The sequence below is a fragment of the Equus przewalskii genome, chromosome 15 (assembly GCF_037783145.1).
Source record: "Equus przewalskii isolate Varuska chromosome 15, EquPr2, whole genome shotgun sequence".
NCBI lineage: Eukaryota > Metazoa > Chordata > Mammalia > Perissodactyla > Equidae > Equus > Equus przewalskii.
In genome coordinates, this window is record NC_091845.1 from 8,549,770 (window position 1) to 8,574,042 (window position 24,273).

Below are 24,273 nucleotides of genomic sequence, written 5' to 3' on the forward strand. Positions count from 1 at the left end.
AGTTCCAGCCTGGCCCCCTCACCAAGCTGCCTGAGTCTGTGCTCCTGCCGGAACCAGCTCCACAGCCTCATAGGTGAAGCTCCCGGCAGCTCCTGGGGAGCTCTCCATGACCAGAGAGAAGTCGCTGCCAAGGCTGGTGGTGCTGCCACGGTCCTTTCGTCCTGAAAGAAGCCAGTGCCATTGATCAGCACATTATCTTCTCCCACTACTAGTCCCCCACCTCTTCCACACCATATAGCTGGAGAGAGAAGCTTCTAGAAGAAACAGTTGCTGCGTGGTCCATATTCAGAAAGATGTGCAGATGCAGGGGCCTGGGACTCACTCAGCATGCAGATATCTTCCAGGGTGAAGCCTGCATCTCGGGCTGGCAAACTCTTCCTCCTGTAAACAGAATCCGAAACAGTGAATTCCAGATTGGGCTGGGGTCTCTTTGTCCCTCCCACACTGCTGGCTCAAGAAAGAAGGTCCAACTCACCAGCAACTCACAAAGACAGATCCTACCTAGAGCATTCCAAAACGCCAGGCCCAATTCCAGGAGCCCAGCAAAGCCTGACTCCCCCTTGTCAGCTTGGCTCCTTAGAGTTCAACTCTAGCTCCACACACTAGGAGCTTGGATTTGGAAGGCAACGGAACTTAGAAAAGACACCAACTCTCACAGAGGTTCTAAGGCAATTGCCAGGCAACACTTCTGCATTTCCCAGGCTGGAAGTGGACTCTGCTCCATGGTGGTAGGCTGCACAGAAGCACAGACACACCTCTGCAGTAGCCCAGGGAGGGCAGCAATTGGCACAGACAGGAGAATCAGCTGCCTCAGTGGGGGCATGGGGACTTGGGAGTCCTCCTGTCCTTGGGATGGCTTTTCCCTGCAGCAATGCACCTTCCTGTCCTAGTCACAAGAGACCACTCATCTGTCCCAAAGCCCTTCTGCTAGTATGACTGCAGGCTGATCCCAGTCCTGCCTCACGTACAGAAGAGCCTCTTCATCCACTGGCACTCACCAGGGAACCCCTACCCTGGCTTCAAGGGAAGATAGGGACAGGAGGCCAGCCAGTTAAACATGCAGGGAAGCAAGGCAGGGATAAGACGGCAAGCAAGACTCCGCCTGTGCTAGAGTGGCTCTTCCCAGAGTGCATTGGTCCCAGCAGAAGAGAGCAGGCCTCTCCTTACCTCTGTGTCTTCAGAGCAGAGAACTCCTCAGAGATGATGTGCTTCAAAAAATTGAAGCAGAAGAAGAAAATCTGAAGGAGACCAAAAAGCAGCACACATGAGAAGACAGCCTCCTCCAGGGAGAACAATCTAGGTGGCAGAACTCCTAGGAGAGGGCAACCAGCCACCCTGGTCAACCCCTTGCTGGAGAGCAGCCCAGTTTTGGGGACCCTGCTGGTATTCTGGTCTGTAAATGGTATGGGTGGCAGAGAGGACTTAGCAGGCTTGGCAGATGTGCTTGGGAGGGGGCAATGGAGGAAGGGACCGTGTCTCCTTCCTGGGAATGCAAGAGTAAGCCAGCAAGTCTTCAAACCATCTTCAAACCCAACACTCATATTCTTAAGCTACTGAAAAGGGTGATGAGAACAGCAGCTTCTCCCCTCAGCCTTTCCTAAGAAGCCCGGGGAGAGAGGCTAACAGGGAAGGATAGCTGGGAGGGAGAGAATTTGGGGGCAAGGAGATTCATGGACATAACAGGAACACAATGGAGGGGAATCAGATTTTGAAGGGAGGATGCCCAGAAATAGTGGTTCAGAAGAACTGGGGGTAGGGGCCAGTCCTGTGGCCTAGTGGTTAAGTTCAGTGGCTCCACTTCTGCAGCCCAGGTTTGGTTCCTGGGTGCAGACCTATACCACTTGGCAGCGGCCATGCTGTGGTGGTGACCCATACACAAAATAGAGGAAGACTGGCAATAGATGTTAGCTCAGGGCAAATCTTCCTCAGCAAAAAAAAAAAAAAAAGAAGAAGAACCACCACCACCACTAAGGGTGAGAGGCAGCAACTGTCTGGCCCAGGACTGCACTGCTTAGGAGCTGTGAGAGGCAGGTCTAAGTCTGAAATGGGCACAGGCAGGAGGAGGCTCCTGACCTCTAGCTGCATCCCCAACTCTGTGAACAAATTCTCTCTTCTCCCTTCCAGCCAGTGCACTAGTCCAACAGGCCTCCATGAAGATACACAAGGCACAGTCTCTGTAGTTTTTAAACAAACTCCCCAGTGATTCTGAAAGGTGTGGTCCATCAACCCCTCACTGGGAAAAATACCCACATGTATCCCAGAGCCCCATAAGATTTCCTCAAAGAAAAAAAAGAGGGGGCGTGCCCAGGTCAGGTCAGTATGAGAATGCTGTGTTACATAAAATTAAATAGGTGTCTTTACCACAGACTTTTTAGTCTTTAATATGCTCTGTGAAACTCAAAGGCAGGGGAGGGGGACAGAGTGCTGTTAATAGGCCTTGTTTTTTTATTTTTTAAAGCATCTGTGTGTTAAGTGTCTGGTGGGGGTAAGAGGAAAGCCCACACTGAAGACAAACACTCCCAGTTGAGGAGACCCTCTTTATGCTGAGAGATGGCCAGACTTTGAATCCAGATCCCATTGGGCTCAGCCTCAACCTCCGCCCAGTCTCTGAAGGCATGATCAGGCCTGCTTTTGGGGGTGGCGAGACGGCGTAGAGGGCAAAATGTCCTAGAGCACCAGCGAGTCTCAAAATGAGAGGCTGCACAGGGGCTTTATGTGCTGATTTCAATACCAAAGTCACCGCCTCTGACAGAGTTCATGGAGGCCTCTGAGGAACAGGCTTATGAGCTCTGCAGCCCTGGCAGATGTGATAAGTGCTCAGAAGAAGAGATTTGGGATGGGGAAAGGAACAGCTGAGACGGAGGAACAAAAGAAGGAAGTGCAAGATAAGACGCCCGTGAAGATGGCAGCCTCAGGAGGGTGAGAAAGATGCTTCAGGAAAATAAGGGGGCCAGGGGGGCAGAAGAAAAAGAACTAACGTCATGCGATGGCTCCCATACTGGGTATCTGGACTCATTCTCTTCATGAGGCAGCACAAGTGACACCAGGAGATTCAAAGTTAATCACATTACCCAAGGTCACCAGGTAATAAGCAGGACAACTAGGGTTCAAACTCAGGTCTGTGAGCAGGGAAAAGAGGCTGGAAAACAGGCACGCGAACAAGGCAAAGACTGTGAAAAGCAGCAAAAAGGATGGGCATGGAGAGGGTTGAGAGAAGGGAGAAGGAAGAAAGGACAGCGAGATAGGAGGGGGACCCTGGAGGCTGGTCAGGCACTGGGCTGGTGGTGAGGACTGGAGCAGGACCCTGCTTGCACGGACAGCCCTGGGGCTTAAAAGTTGCTGAGTGCGTGGGATGAGAGGAGAGAGGACAGAAAGAGCTTCTGGGTGTTAGCTGTGAGGAGGGGCATGGAAAAGTACTTGTAAATTGGTTCCAGAGCTGAGCACAGAAAGCAAGATCACCCATAAGAAGGACGGCAGCAAAAGGAAGGGGAAGAGGACTGAGATGAAGGTTGCAGGCAGCCGTACGGGCAAGTGTTACCTCCACCACGCAGGAGAGGATCTGAGGCTCAGAACAGGGGCTGCTGTGCTGGTGCTTTTCCCTGATCCCACCAGGCAAGGAACTGCCCCTAAAGTGTAGACTCCAAACAGACTGTCATCCTATCCCTCCTGTGAGTAAAGGAGCCCGAGCTCATGGAGCCCTGGCATGCGCTCGCAGACTGTGAGCAATACCCACCTCCTCTCCTTTGCTGAGCCGATCTACCAACATGTGCCTGAAATAAGAAGGGGAAGACGTCAAAGCGAGCAGTGCCAAGACAGGAGGGCAAAGGGGGACTGGAGTCACAGGGACAAGCTATGGTTTTGGCACCACAGCCTCTGGTGGGGCCTGACCAGCACCTTCAGTCTTTCCCAAGGGGGTGGGATGTCCCCATCTCTGGCCTGTCACAGGAGCCATCGCACCCACGTACACACAGAAATGCAGTCCCCAAGACACAGCCCCCACGCCACACTTGACACTCCCTAAATGCTTACCCAAAGAGGAACCAGTCGTAGGCCACAGTTAGGTAGAGGATCTCAGCAGGCTTCAGGGACGTGTGGATGAGCCCATCCTGGAGGAGACGGGGGAGACATGCTGGGATCAGAAGGATGTCCCCCATGACAAGGCCTCCTCCCCATCCCAGGAGCTGAACCACAACTACAGACCCAGTGACAACAAGGCTGCCCACAGCCCCAGGAACACAACACACTGCTCTAAACAACTGCGGTCCCTCCCTCAAAATTTTCCCTACTTTCTGGAGATAGCCCTGATGCTCCCAAAGGGTCAATCATGGTAGGGACCTCTGAATGCTCCTTGACCCCACGGCCCAGCCCATCCATACTCACAGCCCACAAGGAAAGGCGCAGGAGAGAGATGAAGAGGGGGGTCCGATCCCAGCCAGAGATACAGTGCACCAGCAGCCCACTGTCATCTACTCAGGAAGCACAGGAAGGCAGAAGAGAAGCAAACATGGGTTGATAAGAAGGGGACATGCTACCACCCTGGCCTGGTGCGAGACAGCCAGGCCACCCCTAGTCTCCCTCTTCTCGGTGGGCTGCCAACCTACTCCCAGAAAGGGGTGAGTGGTAGGCACTCCCCGCTGTCTGCAGCATCTCTTCTTTCTTTTGGGTCCAGTTCTTGGTGTACTTTTGGGGAAGCAGTACCACTTGCACAGTCCACTCTGCCCAGGTCATTTAGGTGGGGCTGACCTGCACGGCCTGCCCAGCATTTCTCAGGGGAGCACCACAGGTATTTTTGGGGGAAGACCAGTCTTCACTTTGCAGGGCTGTCCCAGGAATTGCAGGACATTTAGGATCCTTGGCAAACACCCACCAAATGCTAGTAGCCCTCCTCCAGTTCCTACAACACTCAACTCTCCAGAAGCCTCCTTGGCAGGTGGTACTGCTCTAGGTAACCATTGCCTAACTCCAGGGGCAGACATGTGACTTTTTTGAAAACCCGCCACAGTGACTGGTTCAAAGATGGGCACTTAACCCAAACTGGGCCAATGAACGTGAACTCTGGGACAGAGGCAGTCTCTCTCTTCTGGGGAAATGAAGATGGCAGGAATCAAGTCTGGAATAGTTGCTGGCCATTAAGCCAATGGGACAGCAGGTATAAGAAACAAGGAGAGATTCTTTGTGCTATCTGTTAGGCACCAGGCTCTGCTCTTGGGCCTTCTGGGTTACATAAGCTAAGACATTTCCACTTGTTCAAGCAAGTGCAACCCCACTGAAGTCCTGACTGATATCGAGGAGTCAGTCAGCCTGCCCTAGAGAAATCAAGCGTGACACGACCGTCCAAATGAAACAGCCAAACCAGCTGGAGTACCATCCGGAGAACAGGCCCTCTATGGGCTTTTGTGTCCAAGAAGAAGCCAGGACTGGTTTTTCCTCATCTTTCTGAATTGTAAGAGGCCATTCTGGCCCCAAACAAAATGCTGACGCTCAACGCTCAAAGGCCAGCTGAGCCAGTGCAGAAACATTCTGTGTGTGGTTCAGATGACAAGAAGTTCATCGTTTTGTTTTGTAGGATTTTGAGGACATGGAAGAAAGCTGCCAATGAATAAGGGTGTATGGTCAAATCTTTCTCCCATAGAGCAAAGGTAGGTGTGTGGCCCCAACAAACACCCATGTGCGGTGTCATGATCTGGAACAGGCACAAGATCCAACGGCTTCAGGGCTCAGGCAGAGGCAGACTCACCGTCGCTGTTAATTATGGAAAGCAGCAGTTTCAGGTAGTTTTGTGTTTGTTGCACCAGGTCCCAACTCTGTTGGGGAAGAAGGATAACAGGTGTCAAGGAATAGGTTTAACTCAGACTGGGAACGTAAACTACGCAAAAAGCGAGACGCCGAGAGTCACTCTGGGGCGACAAGTACCCCAGGCTCTAGGCCACCGGCAATAGGGCCCAGACCCCAGATAATCTGAGACTTCACTCCTTACTCTGAAGGCTCCCTTCACCCTTCCTTGCACCCTCACCCGCGATCCCCCTCACTCAGGGCACTCTAATCCCATGTGAAGGAGAGGAAGGGAAAGCGAGGCAGAGGCCTGGGCAACCCACAGGCCAACACGCACCTGCAGCAGCCGTACTTTAGCCTCCTCTAGCCCTGGGCTCCTGGCACAGCTGTCCAGGGAGTGAACAGAAGCAAACAAGGAGCTTTGAGCCTGTGGCCACTGTCGCCAAATGGAAGAGCCATTCCTTCATCTGCTCTCACATCACAGAAACTAAGGAAAATATTAACCTTCCCATCAACCACATTTCATTTGCTTTTTACTGCTACTCACTGCACACTCTGTCTTTTGATGAATAATAAATGCAGTCTGTTTGGCAGACAAAATCTTTTAAAACAGGAGGCCCACGAGGAGGGAGATAAAAAGCAAGCAAAAGCCTTAAAGAGATTGGAACCTCTGTTCTAGCCCAAGCAAGAGGTCTAGACCAGATGCTCTAAGAAACTCTAAAATGCTCTAAGTCCACTTAGAATATGGAATTCCATGGAGGGGCCTGACCCAGTTCTGGGGTCCCCTTCCCCCCAGCTGGGGCAGCCCATCCACACAACTGCGTATCAGTGCTTTAGGGCTGTGCAGAAGGCGGCGAATGCCAGTAAGAAAGCACTTTTGGGGGAGGGTGAACACGGCACCTGTAATTGGAATGGTTTTCCCAGGACTTTAAAACAGGCTCATTTACCTGACCCTCCCATGGCCCCTGGAGAGTTCTGACCCACTTTCAGCCACTCCAGAGACAGCCACTGCAGCGCTGCACTAATAAAGTTATTACGCATAGTAGCACAGGGGTCTCTCCATGCATCTGGCTTAACATGTCAGACACACCATTGCCAACAGATTTCCTCTGAGCTGCGTTTCTTGCAGGGTGAGGAAAAGCAGAAGCAGGAGGCAGGAGCTATGCAGCACAAAGCCTAGGGCGGTCAGGCAGGCTGGGGGAAGACTGCAGCAGCCAGGAGAGGGCTGGAACGTACCAAGGACTGGAGCCTGTGGAGCCCCAACAGCCTGTGGCTATCTGAAGGGGACACCGACAGCCAGGGAGAGGCAGCAGATTCACACTGCACCCAGAGCTTGGGTAGGAACCACAGGCTGGGGAGCACTGGGTTGGTAGAGGCCCAAGGTCACACAGCTAAGCTGAGCTGTGGCATGAACCCAGACTGCCGGACTGTGACGTTCATGCTCTTAGTCATATGCTACACTGCAGGGACTTTTCCTACAATACCAGAGTAAGAAACAAAAGTTTGAGGGGACTGCAGAATATGAGCAGGACCTGGAAAATGTGCTAAAATCTAGGCTCATCTCTGACTCTCTCATCCTCCATGTACCATGAAAAAGTCTGTGGATGCAGAGCTGAACACGTGCCTCTGCTTATGTTTCTATGCCAGGAGTACTATTCCCCCTGGCTGGCAAACTCCTACTCATCCTTCAAAGGTTCAGCCCCATTCTTTTCCAGAGTCGTCTTCTGTGGTCACTGGTCAATACTTCTACACAGGTGACAGTTAGGTCATTGCCTCTCTTTCTAGACTGAGGCCACTAAGGGTGAAGACCCTTGTCACATATGCATTTACGAGGCTTAGTGCTTAGGTACCAGAAGGACCTGAAAAATGTTCCTTCACCCCCTGTTCATGATCAGGAGCCAGCGTGAGGAGCAGCAGCCACTGGAAGGGGTCTTAGGGAACAGAAAGAACGAGCAGACCTCTATGGAATTCAGTCTGCTTACATGGAGGGCAGGAACCCCACACATGTACTACCAGAAGTGTTCCTGTACTTGTGAACACCAGAGGGCCTGGCCCAGGGACACAGCAGTGAACATGATGATCCCAGCACTCACAGGCCCACAGGGGAAGGGAGGCAAAGTGAACTGCTGCACGTGTGCTGACTAAAAGGAGACCTCTGGAATGCTGGGACCATGTAATTGGTGAAGTGAACCTAGCGTAATCTGTGGGGAGCATTAAGGAAGCCTTCCTGGAGGTGGTGACATGCATATAAGAAGGGAGGGAAAGCAGACAAGTGTTTCTGTAGAGAGAACAGCATGTGCAAACCAGGAGACACTCTTCCCTAAGGGGCTGAAAGGAGGCTAGTGTGGCTAGAGGAGAGGAGGGAGAGGACGACGGCCAGTCAGTCACAAGAACAAGGCTGGACCACGTGGAGCTGGGTGGGCCATGTAAGGGTCCTTGGATTGTATTCTGAGGAAAACAGGAAAGTCAGTGGCGGGTTTTAAAGATGGGCAATGACAATGATGACCTTGCTCCATCATTCGAGCAGTGCTATCTGCCGGGCCCTTTTCAAGTGCTTTATATTCACTATTTCCAGTTACACCTCAATGTAGGCCCCACCCTCAGAGATCAGATGCACTGAGATGACGGTGGCCTGGGCTAGGCGAGTGGTGTAAGAGACGGAGGCGAGGAGGACTGCGGAGTTTCACCAGGGGCAGAGATTTAGAGAACTGATGGGACCTGGGAATGGTTGTAGGGGGAGAAAACGACCCAAGTTTTGAGTTTGAGCATCTGGGTAGATAGTGGCCTGGGAGTGCTGTGGGTTGTGGCCAAACCCATTTTGGATAGCCTGAGTTTGAGGTGGCTGCATGAAGGGACACTTGTGAAAAGTGATGTAGGTGTGGATCACCAAGAGAGATCTGGCCCAGAGCCCCAGGTCTGGCAATGGGCTAACGAAATGGACAATGGATGAGATCACCTGGGGAGATGAGGAAGAGTAACAGGGAGTCCTGGACCCCCCATGCTGAAGGGGCTGAAAGGGCAGAGCCCACACCTGGCTGGAGAAAACGATGGTAAGAGGCCCAGTGGGACCAGCCAGCTGAGCAACACTGGTGAGGCGGGCATCATGGGAGGAAGCCCTGCCCTCCTACTTTTGTTCCTGGTATTTTATTAGTGTTTACTCCCTCGAGTTAGCAAACTAGTAGCCTACCTCTTAATTATCATCATTAAAATCTGTCTGGCATTTCACTAAGAGGACACTTTCGTGCAGTGATCATATCTGAACCTCGCCACAACTCGTTATCAACTCCACTTTGAAAGGGAAGTGAGGTCACTTGCTCAAGGCCACAAAGCCTTTCGAGAAGGGCTGAGCGAGCTGGGGCCTAGATCCAGGGCCTCTATTTACGAAGCAGAATGCCTCTTCACACGCACAGGACTTCTTCCTAGAGACAAACATCCTTGGCAGTGTCAACACATTGAACCCATATAGTCCTACCTTGGTCAGTAAATAGTTTATCAGACCCAGTTTATATCTGCATAATGAGAAAAAATAGTGCCAGAAGGGCGACTAAGGGTGGCTTTAGGTGGGACCTACTCAAGACTTCTGCATACAACAAATTAAGAAGGGAGCCTGAAGGTTCCTTTGGCCACTCCAATCCCTCCAGGTACAGCCTGGGACTTGAGACCAGGGAACAGGGCTCCCCAACATGTTCCTTCTCCAGGCTGCTGGGGCACAACAACTGGTCTGATCTCCTTCCTAATGCTCCTGCTCTTATAGAAATACCTGCGTAGAGAAGACTTGACACCACTCTAACTCATTCACTCAAATAGTTACGGAGCATCTACTTGTGATTAAGGGCTGGATGCACGAGACAAAACAAGGTAAGTGCGGCGTCTGCCTTTACAGACCACTTGCTACTAGGACAACAAAGTTCAAGGTAATATGGCAGCACACAGCTTCCTGACAGGAGGGAAACAGTATGTTTTCTAGGTACTCGCTAGCTTGGCCTTTCTGGCTCTGTGCCAGTTTCTGTGCTAGGGACGCACAAGCCATTGTTCCCCATCCTCCTGTAGCTCAGTCTACTGAAGATGGGGAAGCAAATCTCTAAATTAGTGCCTACAGCTCAGCGGAAAATTCCATGATAGATATGCCCAGGGATTAATGGGAATGTAGATGCAGGCATCTGACCCTCTGAGGACAAGGGAGAGGAGGCACATCAGGGAAGTGTTCCCGGAGTGGACACCTGAGCCAAATCCTGAAGGCAGTGTGTCAATCAGATAAGAGGAAGCCAGGAGGTGGCAGCCAGGCAGAAGGAAGAGACATGGGGAAGGTGGCAGGAAGAACAAGGCTCCTTATCCTGGCTGAAGCAAGTGGCAAGGAGACTGCTGACAGCTTTTGGGCATATACAGTGGGCTGAACATGGTAGAGAGAGAGATCCATCCAGTAGACTGGGGCTGCTTCCATGGTGGATAGTGACAGGAGAGAAGCACAATGGAAATAATTTTAAAGTTTCTATAATCAAATGAGGTCAGGCAGCCCTGCACTTCCTCTAGCAGAACACACATTTAAAAGGAAAAATGAAAAAAAGTCACTAAAGCCCAGAGTTGGAAAAGCAGACTCCATGAGGTCCTCTGGAAACAGAAGCCCTTGGTGGACGCAAATCTTTGAGTGAGTCACCTTCAGAAAGCTTTGATTTTTCTGGGCCAAGAGCAAATCAGGAAAGGAAGAGTTAAACAGATAAGCAGTCCCCTCTCCCTTTCCTAGGCTGTGAGAGGTCAGGGGGCATGAGCCAGGCATTCAGGCGTCTGCATGAGGGACTTGTAGGGCAGGTACCAGGGGTCCCCACGGCCCCCTCCCTTATCCTGCCCTTCTCAAGTCAGGCCCCTCACCTGATACTGGCTCCAGTCAATGTTCAGAGAGCAAGTCAGGAAGTCGGGGATGCTCAGTGGGGCATCGACGTAGTCCTGGGGACAGAAGGACACCTGTGAGATGTGGGCTGTCCATCAACAGAAGTCATGGTGACAAGCCAGGTCACGGCCCTGAAGCTGTGGCTGCCATAGGCAGGCAGGACATCCCTCCACAGTGCTTGCCTTCTCCTGGTCAGATGCCTATGCTACTCTGAAAATCAAAGGGACCAGGTACTGCTGCTGGGTGGAGCTTTTCAGTATGCCGTTTGATTGTTTGCTGCTGAGACAGACACGGTCAGCCTGTATTCAGCCGCCTGTATTCAGCCTTCGGCAGGCTCCTGTGGCCTGCTCTCACCAACTGGGGAAGGAACAGAACGCTGGTCTCACTCTTTACATAGATGGCAGAGCAAAGAGGAGGACTTCTCCTATCTTGTCCTTGAAAACTCCTTTAAAGAAAGCGAGAAGTTAAAGGGGGAGAGGAAAGTATATATGATGAGAATTTAAACACGTATATACAAGGAGAAGAGGGAGAGAAAATAATAAGACTCATTCAGAGAAGAGAAGAGAAAGGAAAAAGGTAGTTGTTTTCCCCAAAGAGATGGCTAGCTGTCCTCTATGGTCTTCCTTTACAAAGAAACGTAAGCCTCAAGCTGATGCAAGTTATTGTTCATACCTGCTTCCAGTTAAAAATGAGCCCTTCAGCCATGTAATCCCGATCCTTATATTCCTTGAAAAATTCACAGCCTGGAAAAGAAGGGCAGAGTTATGACACCACCCTCCCTAGCCCAGTCTCCTGAGACACCCCTGAGTGCTGAAGGCCTGAGGTGGCCACCAGCTCACACACTTCTCCACACTGGTGGGTCCCAGAGGAGGCCACAGATGACACGGGTAGGGACCAGAATGGGCAGGCAAGAGCCGGGGAACGTGTCTCCAGTGCTCCTCTGGATTCTAGTTACACACCTTCCCAATGAGGTACTGCCTGCCTGCACACCACTCTGTATCTCTCTATCTCTGCTCACTGGTTACTGGTCATTTCTTCCACATTTCAAGTCCTTTCATCCTACATGTCCCTGAAATGCCAACAGCCAGCAAACAAAAGTTTGGCTTACAATTTGAGCCCTGACAGCACTTTCTCAGCAATTTACCTAGTTACAGAAGCTCACTCTCCCTCCTCTCTAATACCAACCTTACAGGCTTTCAGTGAGGTCGGAACATTGTAACATCCCGGAAAGGACCATGGACAGTGCCTGAAATGTGACAGGAGCTCAAAAGACATGTCTGTCTCCAACAAACCTGGCCAAGAGGTACTTTTCTGTATCATTTGCTAGAAAAATTATAAGAAACTCCACCAGGGTAAGCCCTCAGGAATAGAGAGAGGAACAGTGGAGAGAAAAGCGGTTAGGCAACATTCTCAGCTTTCAGATCTCAGCTTTCACTTAACTCTGTGACTGTGAACAAGTTGTTTAACTTCTCTAAGCCTTGATTTTCTCATCTGTAAAGTGGTTAAGGATGAAATGAAATAATACACATAAAACACCGAGCACAGCACTGGTACAAGCGGCATTCCAATGACAGCACACTATTACCATCATCCTACTGCTGCTGCAACAAGAGCCTACGGTGCCAGCCCTGCAGCTTACAGTCAACTGCCTGGCTCAGAGGATGAAGGTGGCCCTCACACCACAGAACAGTGAGCAACCCGGGGCTGCTGTGGCTTCAAGCCACAGGGTGGGAAAATGCACTTCGAGAGTAGCTTCTTGCAGTTACTCTCAGTTCCTCAACCAGGGCCAACACAAACTTTGGAGGGCACATGGCTTTGGTCACAGGTCCAAGTTTGGTGAGGTCCCCAAAGGCAACAAAACAATTATTTAAATTCTGTGGAAGTGGCCACAGGCCGAAAAAATTCAGGTGGAACTCTAGCAACTCTTGAGCCGAGTTCCTGTCTAAGGCCACCCAAAGGAAGACAGGAACGTTTCCTCTGGAGAGGAAGGCCTGGAGCCACAGCGCATATGTTCTGTAGACTTGGCTCTCATCCCACATACACTCCTGCACTCTAATCCCCGAGGCCTCACCGCTGACTGAGAGGTCAGGAGACAAGCCTCAGCTATACACTTCAACCTATTCTCGGGTGCCTCACTGGGAGAAAGAAGAAATATAAATATCAGACAGAGGCCCTAAGCTTCTGAGCTCAGGTTTAGAAGAGGTACCAATTATCTCTCAGAGCTCCTATCAAGTGCTCTGTTTTCCAAAACACTCGCTGCTCAAATCAACACCACAGGCTGTAGGTACAGCTTAGGACAGCCTATGATGCAGAAGCAATTTTTGTGAGAAATGGATAGAATTAAAATAGACTTGGCATCCAGGGCAATGCCTGACGTTCATTACCTGAACAGGCTTCCAAATCCACTGAGAGGCAAGAAGGATGGGACCAAAAGCAGGGTGACCAAAAGCCACTCACTCAAGGAGAAAACAAATTAGATTTGTGTTGTGGAGTTTTCAGTCCTGTCTATTTTGGTGCCCTGAAGGAAGTGCTCCCAGAACACTTCTCATTTCAAGGGCCAGTCTAAGCCCAAGTTAGTCTGACACAGCCGGAACCGATACCAACATAGTTCCTGTCTGGGTTTCAGTCTTTAGAGGGCTCATCTGAGACCTCTGAAATAGCAGCAAAGTGCAAATCATGACTCAGTTTGGATAATGATAATTTTGTTTCTTTTCCTTGTTACGAAGTAATACAGGGTGTAAAGAAATTCAGGAACACAAATATAGCAAGTAAAAAGTACCTCTCCTGTTCTCGTACCTGGATGTGCAATGGCATCTCCCCAACCCCTGGCTTTTTGATTTTAGTGATCCCTCTCACCCTCCCCTCAACACATACATAACTAGCAGATACAGTGCATAAACATTTTGAGAAGAACAGGGAAAAAAATTCACAGATAGAATGTATCATCTTAGCATTCTGGCATATTTCCTTCTTACTCTTTCGTGTAAGCACTTTTTCTCTTACACAGCCGGGATTGCATTATATAATTTTGTATCCTGCTTAGTCTCTTAAGCATTCATTCTTTCATGTCAAAAAGTTTAAGTATTTTTCTATACTATTTAATACTTCATTGTACTATCTATGGCCATACCATCATTTACATAATCGTTATTCTAATTAATGAAAACATTTCCTATGTTTTGCTCATATAAACAGACATGATGATGAACATCTTCAGTCCCAAGTTAGCTGGATTACGGCTTACTGAATGACTAGGTTAAAGGGTGTTAACATTTTGGGAGTCAGCAGAAAGAATACCGGCTACTGTTCTGGAACAGTGGTATTCAAACTTCTAGCAAAACTATTTTTTCTAAACCAAGTCCTCCTTAGAACCTAAATATGAACAAAGGAAGTGATGCCTGGTTCCTCAGGCAGCGCAGACCTTTCCTGTTTAGCAGAGAGTACTTCAGTCTGTGGCCCTCCAAAGCATCTCCTGGGAGTTGGGAGCTTGGTCTGAAAACCAGCTTTAGAGCTACCTGACGGCTCCAGCGCAGACAGGTTGGGTGGGACACTCCTGTTACAACTCGGCTCTGATGCTGTTAAGCCCATGGAATTGCCATTACGGTCTGCATCTGCCCAAAGAGGCTTTTAGGGAAGAGCAGCTTCCCTGAGCCTTTCCTCCTGTGTACCTGTCATTCAGCCTGGTGTTTACTGAGCTGTTAGGGATGGGTGTGACACTTTATCCTCAAATAAGTATCTGCATATCTTCATTTTATGGAGGATGAAACTGATGCTCAGAAGGGTTAAGGGACTTGTTCAAGGACACACAGTGCTAAGGCTAGGACTCATGCCCAGCTCTACCTGGCACCAAATGCTAAGCTGGCAGAGAAGAGTGGAGAGACTCTGGTGGAGGCCACTGTAAGAATGCAAGGTCATCAGGGATTGTGGTTTGAATCCCACCAGCTTACACCAATGGGGATACTCTCTCCCTACCAGGCACTAGATGAACTCGTAATTCTAATGAGAAGGCCTTCTGGCTGTACAGCAACCTGCCCTTGATATTGGATATGTGGCTCCAAGATGAGGAAACAAGGTCCAGCATAGGATTGAAAGCAAATGCTAATGCTGAGAAGCAGGAGAAAGGTTTCAAGGAGAAAGAGTACTGCTGTCTGTTGACAGTCTTATGCTCATGTTAGGGCTCCTTGGCCTCCCTTGCTGAACAAGCAGGCAGTGCCAGAAAGCTTAAATGTTACCAAGTGGACTAACACAGCTTCAGTGTCCAGTGCAGAGAATACTGCCCTGGCCCCAGGTCACATACATGTCTGTGCGCTGGAGACAAACGCAGCTCTGTGCACACCAAAGTGCTCTGCCACACAGTGAGGCCACTAACCATGCACAACTGGACAGAGCAATTGTGTTCTTCCACCACCAGAACAGCCTTGCCTGGGGCAATCTGGCAATTTCTATAAATAACTCAATTATTGCAAACTGACATGCAAAGGTTCACATCCACACAGGCCAGCGCAACATCATCAGTTGCTGACACAGAGTATTAATGTCATTTGACAGTAAAACAGTACTTTACCTGCAGAGAACACTTTGATATACATGATCTCATCTAATTTTCACAACAAAACCCTAAGCTACGCCTTTCCAAGTTGTAAGTGACACCTGAGAAAACTTGAGGCTCAGAGAGGTGAAGTAACTTGCTCAAGGTTGTAGTATTAAGTACCTGAGCCAAGACTGCATCCCTCGAACCCTCCAAGTGGAAAGCCCCTTCCAGGACACTGTCCTACCCTAAGTGTGACAGTCTATGACTGGGGGCCACAGTGGCCTATGCTGATCAACACAAGCTCCTCCCAGAATGCTCCCGGGGCACCGGTGTACCTAAATATAGAAGGCCCGCATATGGCCTCTGAGATCTCGCCTCCAATTCTAGGAAGCCTGTCACTTGACTAGACCCTGAAAAGAGCTCCCTACCTGGATACGGGATGGAGAGGAGAGTGAAGTCGGCATAGCGCTGGGCTTTGTCCACCTTCTCGGAGGAGGTTACACTACAAGACAGGACACAATGTGTTATGGCATCACAACACATACACACCATTCCCCAATGAGTATTACAACAACTTAAAATGAACCTCCAGCTGAAGAAACTACTCTTCAGAGTTAGGAAGGATTCCCTCCAGCAGTGCTAACTCTGAACAATTAAGAAATCTACCTTCTCTGCCTCTTACCCTAACTTATCAAGTCAGAGACGTTACTCCCCTCTGATGCTGCAGCAAACCACAACCGGAACCTAAAGTTACAAAACAACCTTCCACCTAAGCCCCACAAACCAAGGCAGCACAGCCACTCTGACCAGGACGGTGGAGTGAAACATGAGTCAAATAACTAAGACATTGTCCAAAAGGGACCCTGTGGGGACTCTTGCCTCTACTGTCTTCTCTAATATTCATTGAGGGCGCTCCTAAACGGGGTGAACAAACAGCATCCGAAAGGGAAAGACTTGGGACTACTCTGACAGAGGAAGGGAGGAGGGGAAAAGGGAATATTCAGATACCTGAAGACAGGCGAGCTCTAACTTAGCCTCAGTATGCCTTATTTTCTAAGACAACCTCTTAGGATAATTAAAAGTCAGTATTATTAAAATAAATAAGTAAGATTTCAGAAAAACACCTACAATTTCATCACCCTAACCAAGGTTCTATTTTTTAAAAACTCTGCTGTATTATATGAAGATTTGGTCCATGTGTGTATTTTTATATAATAGCAGTCATTGGAGTAAAAATTGGGTATACACTGATTTTTCTGTTCCTTTTAAAAGAGATTCTAATCTGCCAGAGATGGTGCAGAACTTGGAGCCTGGGGAAAAGCCTTCTAGGGTGTCTAAAAGGAGGAGGCAGCAGAGCACAGCTTAGAGCTCACGGCTCCCTCATTTACTACCTGGTCAATCCTGGGCTAGTTACTTAACCTCTCTGTGCTTCAGTTTCTCGTGTGTAAGAGGCGGATACCAGTCCCTGCCTTGCAAAGCTGTTTGATGATACAGGGAGAGGATGCACGGAGAGCCCTCAGCACGAGGCCTGGCATGTGGTGAGCATTAGGTAACTGCTACGTCCTATCACCAACCTGACAAGCCTGTGAACACATCACGTCTGCCCACTTTGCGGTGGGTGCCCTGTACTTACTTCATGCCAAACTTCACCTTCTTGTTCTCCACCATCAGGTCACAGATGTATTTGACTGACAGGTACCGAAGCAGCTTGATATCATAGCCTCTGACCTTATCAAAAAGATGCGTGTCGGAACTTCTGAAACAAAGAGCCAGAGGGAGAAGCTGCGTTGCACGTTCGTTCAGGAGAGTTTAGGGGGTGGAGACCGTGTTCAAGGAAGTATAGATGTCACTGGCAAGAAGTTCTGTTTCCATTCTCCAGAAGTGGAGGGAGGGCCAAGACAGGACAACTGGTTCCAGGGAAGGTGCAGAGAAGGTGACTTTCTAGGAGATTACCCAGCTCTCAGGGACGCATTTCAAAGAGGCACACTTTGCAGCGGGAACAGGAAAGGGCTTTTTGGCACTGCTTGACATTAAGCCAGAAGACTCAAGATAATCTCCGAGTTCTAAAATGCAGCAAGCTGGTGGCTGATAGATAGTCTTTGAGCTTCCATCAGAGTTTACCTCCCTCCCCTGCTGCCCTTTCCCCCATTTATGACCATTTTTAGCCATATGGCTTGCTCATAATATAACACTGAAATTCTTGTTGGGAGATGGACATTTTACAGCTATTTTACCAACTGATTGCGAAATACTAGCAAGTGAATTCCCTCTACTTAGCAGGCCTAGGAAGCAGGAGAAAGATAAAGTTTTCCCAATCTCCAGGCTGCCTTTTGATCAGTCATACAGATAAAGACAAAAGTAGAATGAATAAACAGTCACCATTATTATTATTTTTTAACGCCCACTGCTTTGGTGTCCCCAGCATCCTCCTTGCCAAGAATAGCGTATGCTGTGGAAGACGGCCTGGCTGAGGCAGAGGTCGTCTGATCTCAGGGGAAGAGCCAAACATTCTTGAGCACAAGCCAGAGCCACTGCTCCCGGAACTAACAGGCAGAACCTCAGCAGAGCAAGACACCTTTTCATGCAGCGAACCATGATGTGGGGCAGCTGATCTTTCTAGGGTGCTCATATGCATTCCAGAGATGCTTGATGCCAGTTAAAGACTTTCCACATGGTACAGACCATGCAAAGGAGCTTTTCCAAAATATCCTATAGTTTTGTTTTCTAAAAACATTTAGAAAGGAGGTAGGAATAGTGTGAACCAGCCCATTTCCTCCCTTTATAGGGGCCTAAAATACTTCTTTGTATCAAGCTCTATTCCAGCAGCAACCTCAAGCTGTGGATCTTCCAGTCTGTGTCTCCCACATGGCGACTTTAGCCTCAGCACCAGGTGTGCTGTGTGACATCTGGTAGGCCAGTCAGCACTCTGAAAACTGCAGGACTTTGTACTAGACCTGCAGTAGCAGGCACCCAGGGATCCATCCTCTCTGAGATCCTGATGTGCAGCCAGGATGGAGACAGACGGCTCAGGTATTCAACAAAGTGAGCTTTGGTGAGGAGCTATAGGACAGACTTCAACAACCCTATTTCAGGGACACAGACTTTGCAACAGGAGGAAGGGAGCCAATCCACTTACCTGGATCAGTGATGAACACACTATCAGTACGTAAAGGGCCACCACTCGTCAGACACCCCGTCCCCAACACAAGCCCTGACCCATAACCACCTGGCACTGACCGAAGAGCACAGTCCTCCTCCGTGACGTCCTCTGCATCTGCCCAGGCATCATCTGCACCCCCTGGCAGAGAAACCTGTCTGTCAGCACCAAGGCTAGTAGCACAGGGCTCCACCCAGGGGCTTCCCAAGCAGCACCCGCGCCGCCTCCCAGTTCCACCTCCAAGGACAGCCCTCATGTCTCTTGCAGCACCAGATGCCCCATATGCCTGGCAGTCTTCTTTACCCCAAGCATCTCCTCAGGTGATGAATGGAAGAGTCTCTGGTGTCTCCCCAGCTCACTCGCACCCTCTACCTATGCCACCGCGGCTGTGGGCGGCTATTCTCTACGACCGCACTCTTGCTCTTAGTCACAGAGGATGCAGCTCAACATTCACCTGAGAAAATATAGTTGTAGCCAGTGCGTCCATACAGCTCCCCCCATCCAGCCAGTGTGGCCGACCTGCAAATGTGCTGGGAGAGAAACAGCATTTTTAGGATCAGATGGTTTTCTGGGTTTTGTTGTTGTTGTTGTTTTTCCATCTTTACTGAGATATAACTGACATAACATTGTATAAGTTTAAGGTGCACAACATGCTGGTTTGATATGTGTATACCGTATATTCCAAAAGTATTACCACCACAGCTAGCTACAACCTCCACCATATCACATAATTACCATTTCTTTTTTGTGGTGAAGACATTTAAGATCATCTCTCTTTGCAACTTTCAATTATATAATACAGTATCGTTAACTATAATCACTACGCTGTCCATTAGATCTGCAGGACTTAAGTATTCATCTTATAACTGGAAGTTTGTACCCTCTGACCAACAGTCAGATGGTTTTCTGAAGCACCAGAAAAGTACTTCAGGTGAAGTTCCTTCACAGCTGAAGGAACACCTGGGACTCCTCTGACTCTTCTAGGCCAGCAAAACAGGCCCAGGAGCACTCCTCAAGGTTTTATCGAGGCCACAGCATTTAGTCTGAAATATGCCTAGAACTTAATGTACAGCCTCTGTCCAGAGGGTCTCTCTCCCCAACAAGAGGCACCAGAGTGTTACTAACAGTGACGGAGAGATTTAGTGGCTGTCACACATGTCCTTGTGTAAGATTTGGTGGTTATCATGTGTATATGTGCTGGGCATGGTACTAAAACATTCAGTCTTCTCCCTGAAATGTCACAATGAGCCCACGAGGTAGATGTGGCAGGCAGCATGCACTGCTGCTGCTTCACAGATGAAGAGCAGACAGACAGGGGCAGGGGGATGAAGTGAGGTGTAAGGTCAGACAACGAGGGGTAAGCTGGGATCTGATGGAGACCCACCTACCTCTAGAGTCTGCACGCTTATCGTTATTTGGAACTCTTTGGCAAAGGGGTGCGCAGAGCAACCTTTGTAGCAGGAGAGCCAATTAACGGAGAAATGTTTGGGGGCTTTTTTTTTTTTTTTAAAGAAATTATATCTTCTCTCTCCTCTCTATGAAGGAAATGCAGTAGCTGTGATTATGCTTACATATTCTTTTACTCTCTTCCTCATCACTGAAGGATCATTTTGATACCTAGAATTCTAGAAACCAGACAACTGGCATGAACTTCAGTATCTAATTTTAAGGCTGCATCTTTAAATAAATTGTGTTTGATGAGATCCAGTAGCACTGGGGGAATGGAAGGAGACATCTGGTGATGGGGAAGCAAACCAGCCCAGAGTTTAGCTACAGGCTGGGAGTGGCGGTGAGGGTGGCTAGGAGAATATGCCAGAGGGGAAGCTAAGAGATGACAGACAGGTCATGGAGCTCATTTCTGAATGGGTCACACAGCCTGACAATGTAGAGTGGGTCCCTGGAAGACTGCAAAATACAGCCTGAAGGCTTCTCCTTCTCTACCTGTAAGATAGAGATGCTGCTACGGAAAGGCGTGTGGGTGGGAACCACTGGCTCATCTTCTGGCTCTCTGAGGTAGTGGCAGCCTGGGGGAGGGAGCAGGTAACAGAAAAGCAACCCAGATATAACCTGGGGCAGGGTGGGGCGCTTTTTCAGTGCTGGCGGCAGGAAAGGATTCATGGGAAGGTTATCCTGAAAGCCTCCAAAGGACCTGGGCTGGGATTCCTGCTGGTCTAAGCAGACGTACTGTGGAGGGGGCTGCTTAACTTTTTCTGGGTCCAAAAGCATTTTGAAAATCTGATGAAAATGATAAACTGTCTCCAGAAAAAAATGTACACACCATAGTTTACCTACGTTTCCAGGGGTTCCTGGTCTCTCCCAAGTCCATCCATGGACCCATCTCTAGCCCCTGATAAGAGCCCCTGTTCTAAGGGGACCAGCCCAGGATTAGGAGCAGCAAAATGGAGAGCTGTGGCAGGAAGTGTCAATCCCCACTTGAGGGCCCCCAAGACTCTAATGGTAAGGTGGAGGTCTGATTCCTGAGAGCAAGACAACGGGGGGATGTGGCTTGTTGAGTTCCAGTTTGACCAGCATGTGTTATCATGCCCATCCTCCCCCACCATCTACACTGCTGGCATCAAATCTCAATCTTCTCTGCATTTTTTTCTGTTAAATCTTTCAGAGCAGAAACACACCCCCTCTTTGGCTTTTGAGCTTTAAGACCATTTCTTGAACTCTTTTCAAGGTTCTCAGCTATCTCTTTCTGCTCTCAGTTCTTCTCCCATATCCCTTCGACCTGTCCTTGTCTTTTTGGTAACCGAGGCAGCCAGACCTGGGCCCAGAGGACTCCTCAGATCAAGAAGAGCAGGAGAGCTGGCCAACTCCCCAAGTCAGGCACCAAACTCCACAGGATGCTCCTGAGCCAGTGCCTGAGGGAAGTTGTACCCCACTGCAGTGTCTAACTCCTGACCCCTGCTCCCTAGCCTCACGGCTCTGATTCATAACCCATCATTTCTGCACTTGAAGCTTCCTTCTTGACTGAAAAAGCAGGCTGCACTCTGAATGCTCTCCATTTACTTAATTAGAAATAGCCTCTAATTCTGCATGTGCAATACCACTCTGTAGGATTTGCTCATAGTAACCAACTTGGGCTCTCAGAATAAAGGTGGCTGACCTCTGCTCCCAACCTCTTAAAGGAGGAAACAAAGAGAAAAGTATCTTGTCCTGATTTTAACTGTCTAAAAGCAAGATACATGTGTTGGGGGAGAAAAATGGCATGGGAGAACATCTCAACCTTAAATAATTGAACTGAGTTTTAAAAAAATTTTAATATCTTACTCAACTCAATATACCCAAAATATTATGTCAACATGTAATCACTTTAAAAATATTTTACTTTTTTGTACTAATTCTTCAAAATCTGCTGTGTATTCTACACTTACAGCACATCTCAACTAGGATGCTATATTTTCAGTATTCAAACGGAAATGTAGTCCTGCCCCAAAAGAAAGTTGTATTGAACCACAAAAATTCTACACTGCTTCAGCTATAAAATGTAAATTAATTGAAAAGAAATAAATTTAAACATTTAGTCCCTCAGTCGCACTAGCCACAGTGAACTGAGTTTTGAAGGAAGCAGGAAGCACGCACTTCTTAACATTCCTCCCTTCCCCAATCTGGCAGAGGTAGGGGCCTCTGAAGGAGTGCTGGTAATAAACACCGCCATCAGCACGCCAGTTACCAAGCACCTGCTGGGTGCCACAAATCTCTGAGGATGAGCTCTCCACTTCACCAGGACACTCTCCTGCCTTCCCAATCTTCCTCTCAACGGCTTGTTCACTTGCCTGCCTTCCCCACTCACTGAGCTCCACGAGGACAAGGACTGTCCTATTCATCTGTCTCCGAGAACCTAGCACAGGACCACTACTGCTTCATTCAAGAGCGTTTTCTTCCTGCTGAGCAGACACTTAAAAGCTGGGCGGGTACTTTGCTAGGTGCTGGGAAGACAGCAGTCTGACAAGACCTCTGTCCTCAAAGGGATCATAGCAGAGAGAAAACGACAGACTTTCAAACACTCACTTAGAATAGAACAATGTAAACAGGTATTAAGTAAGTGAACACTGATTGAGTCAAGGGAAGCTAACGGGTATGAAATGGTATCTCACTGCCTGGACAAGAAGGTGCAAAGGGAGAAGAAAGCAGGATTAATGGAAAGCCCTCATGAACATTGAAGAATGCCAAAGCCGCCTCAGAATCATCCCTTGAAGCAACTCCTCACACTCCCTCTGAAATCAGCCGGCCCAGGGCTCTTTTCTCACAGGCCTGCCTTGCCTGCAAAGGCTAACAACCTGCCATTCAGTTCCGCCACTGGGCTAAGCTGCTCAGTGTGGCTTTTCCCAAATGCATTCAGGGAAGTTACTTACTCATGGTCTGCAGACAAATGAGTGAGAAACACCACACCTGACAAAGCCACACAGGCCTGTCTGCTACATGACTTCTCAGAGCCTTTATTATGTCAGTGGACACACATCCACGAATTTTATGAATCTGGAGATCAGAGGTCAGGTCATTCTAGGATGCAGTGTTTCTCACTCTCGTTTGACAGGGAATGCTTTTCACAAGCATATCCTTAAACTAGTGTTCTATGTTACACACTTTGGGAAACACTGGTTTGAGTATTTCCTATGCAACTTCTAGTGACAAACATGGTGGTCTTTCAACTGGAGTTCCAATAACTTCCAGGAACATGAAGACTTTCCTAAGGGTAAGGGGGAACAAATAGTATTTTTTGTTGTTGTTTTTTTTTTGAGGAAGATTAGCCCTGAGCTAACATCTGCTGCCAAACCTCTTCTTTTTGCTAAGGAAGACTGGCCCTGAGCTGACATCCGTGCCCATCTTCCTCTAGTTTATATGTGGCACGCCTGCCACAGCATGGCTTGATAAGCGGTGCCATGTCTGCACCCGGGATCCGAACCGGCAAACCCTGGGCCGCTGAAGTGGAACGTGCACTCTTAACCACTGCGCCACCAGGAACAAACAGCTTTAAGACGATCAACTTCTAGGACTTAACTTCTACACACACTCTTCCCTAAAATCGACCGCTCAAGAAAGCCTTTGGCCAAGTCTCCTTTCCTACCTCCTCTTTCGCAGTTGCCCATCTCCCATTTTACGAAATAAAAGCACACTGAGGGACTGACACAAGCCTCACATCTCTCCTCCCCACTGCCCTGCCCTGGCCCCTGACCACGCATGCTGGGTACCTGCAGCTGCAGTCGGTAAGCCGTCAGGACCAACGCACATGCACTCAGATATCTGCTAAATGAATAAAGAGACTGTCCTTGCTCACCTCCTCCACTCCAGGCTCTGCTTTAGTCCGTTCTCCTGGACCTCAAAATGCTACTTTCACCCTGTACTTCCCTGCTCAAAATTTACAATGGCTCTCCTGCCAATATAAATTTCTTGGTCAGTGTTTGGCCTCCTGCATTCACTCCCTTTCATGCTCTGCTCCAACATTCCACTCAGGGAGGTCTCTGGGCCGCTTGTGTTCCTGCCTCCATGCCTTCCCCATCCTGCGTCACCTGCTTGGAAGACCCTCCTACCCCTTTCTGCCAATTAGCATTCTGCTTGTCCTCCAACGCTCTCAAGTCAAGTCCCACTCACTGAACGAGGCCCTCACTCTGTCAGCCCACTGCCCCTCTCAGTGCCTCTTCCACCACACCATGTGACCTAAGTCACAGGGTGGTAGCCTGAGGGAGTTTTGCATAGGGTCGAATCCCAGATCTCTAGGCACCTAAGGTAAACTTGGGGGAAGTTATTTAATCACTCTGAGCCTTCATTTCATCTGCAAAATGGGAACATCTCTTACACCAAAGGATTATAATAAAATAGGTGAAATGAAACCATATTGGGAAGCTAAACTAACAAAAGTCTCTAGAATATAAGCTCCACGAGGGTAAGCGTTTGTATCTGCTTTACACACTGATGCATCTT

At 49.0% G+C, this 24,273-nt stretch overlaps 1 protein-coding gene across 5 annotated transcripts in view; it reads right to left on the reverse strand.

The window, feature by feature from the left end:
• The window catches only part of MTMR14 (myotubularin related protein 14), a 44,962-nt gene that overhangs the window by 12,261 nt on the left and 8,428 nt on the right, over positions 1-24,273 (reverse strand). For all 5 annotated transcript variants that reach the window (XM_008543069.2, XM_008543068.2, XM_070576606.1 and 2 more), the window contains exons 4-16: positions 18,800-18,875; positions 18,426-18,486; positions 16,822-16,944; positions 15,617-15,690; positions 11,330-11,400; positions 10,639-10,713; positions 5,738-5,804; positions 4,381-4,466; positions 4,030-4,106; positions 3,734-3,770; positions 1,168-1,238; positions 323-381; positions 23-161 (exon numbers count right to left, since the gene is read on the reverse strand). In XM_008543069.2, the coding sequence (XP_008541291.1) occupies positions 23-161; positions 323-381; positions 1,168-1,238; positions 3,734-3,770; positions 4,030-4,106; positions 4,381-4,466; positions 5,738-5,804; positions 10,639-10,713; positions 11,330-11,400; positions 15,617-15,690; positions 16,822-16,944; positions 18,426-18,486; positions 18,800-18,875 (1,016 nt within the window). The remainder of the gene's footprint in view (positions 1-22; positions 162-322; positions 382-1,167; positions 1,239-3,733; positions 3,771-4,029; positions 4,107-4,380; positions 4,467-5,737; positions 5,805-10,638; positions 10,714-11,329; positions 11,401-15,616; positions 15,691-16,821; positions 16,945-18,425; positions 18,487-18,799; positions 18,876-24,273) is intronic.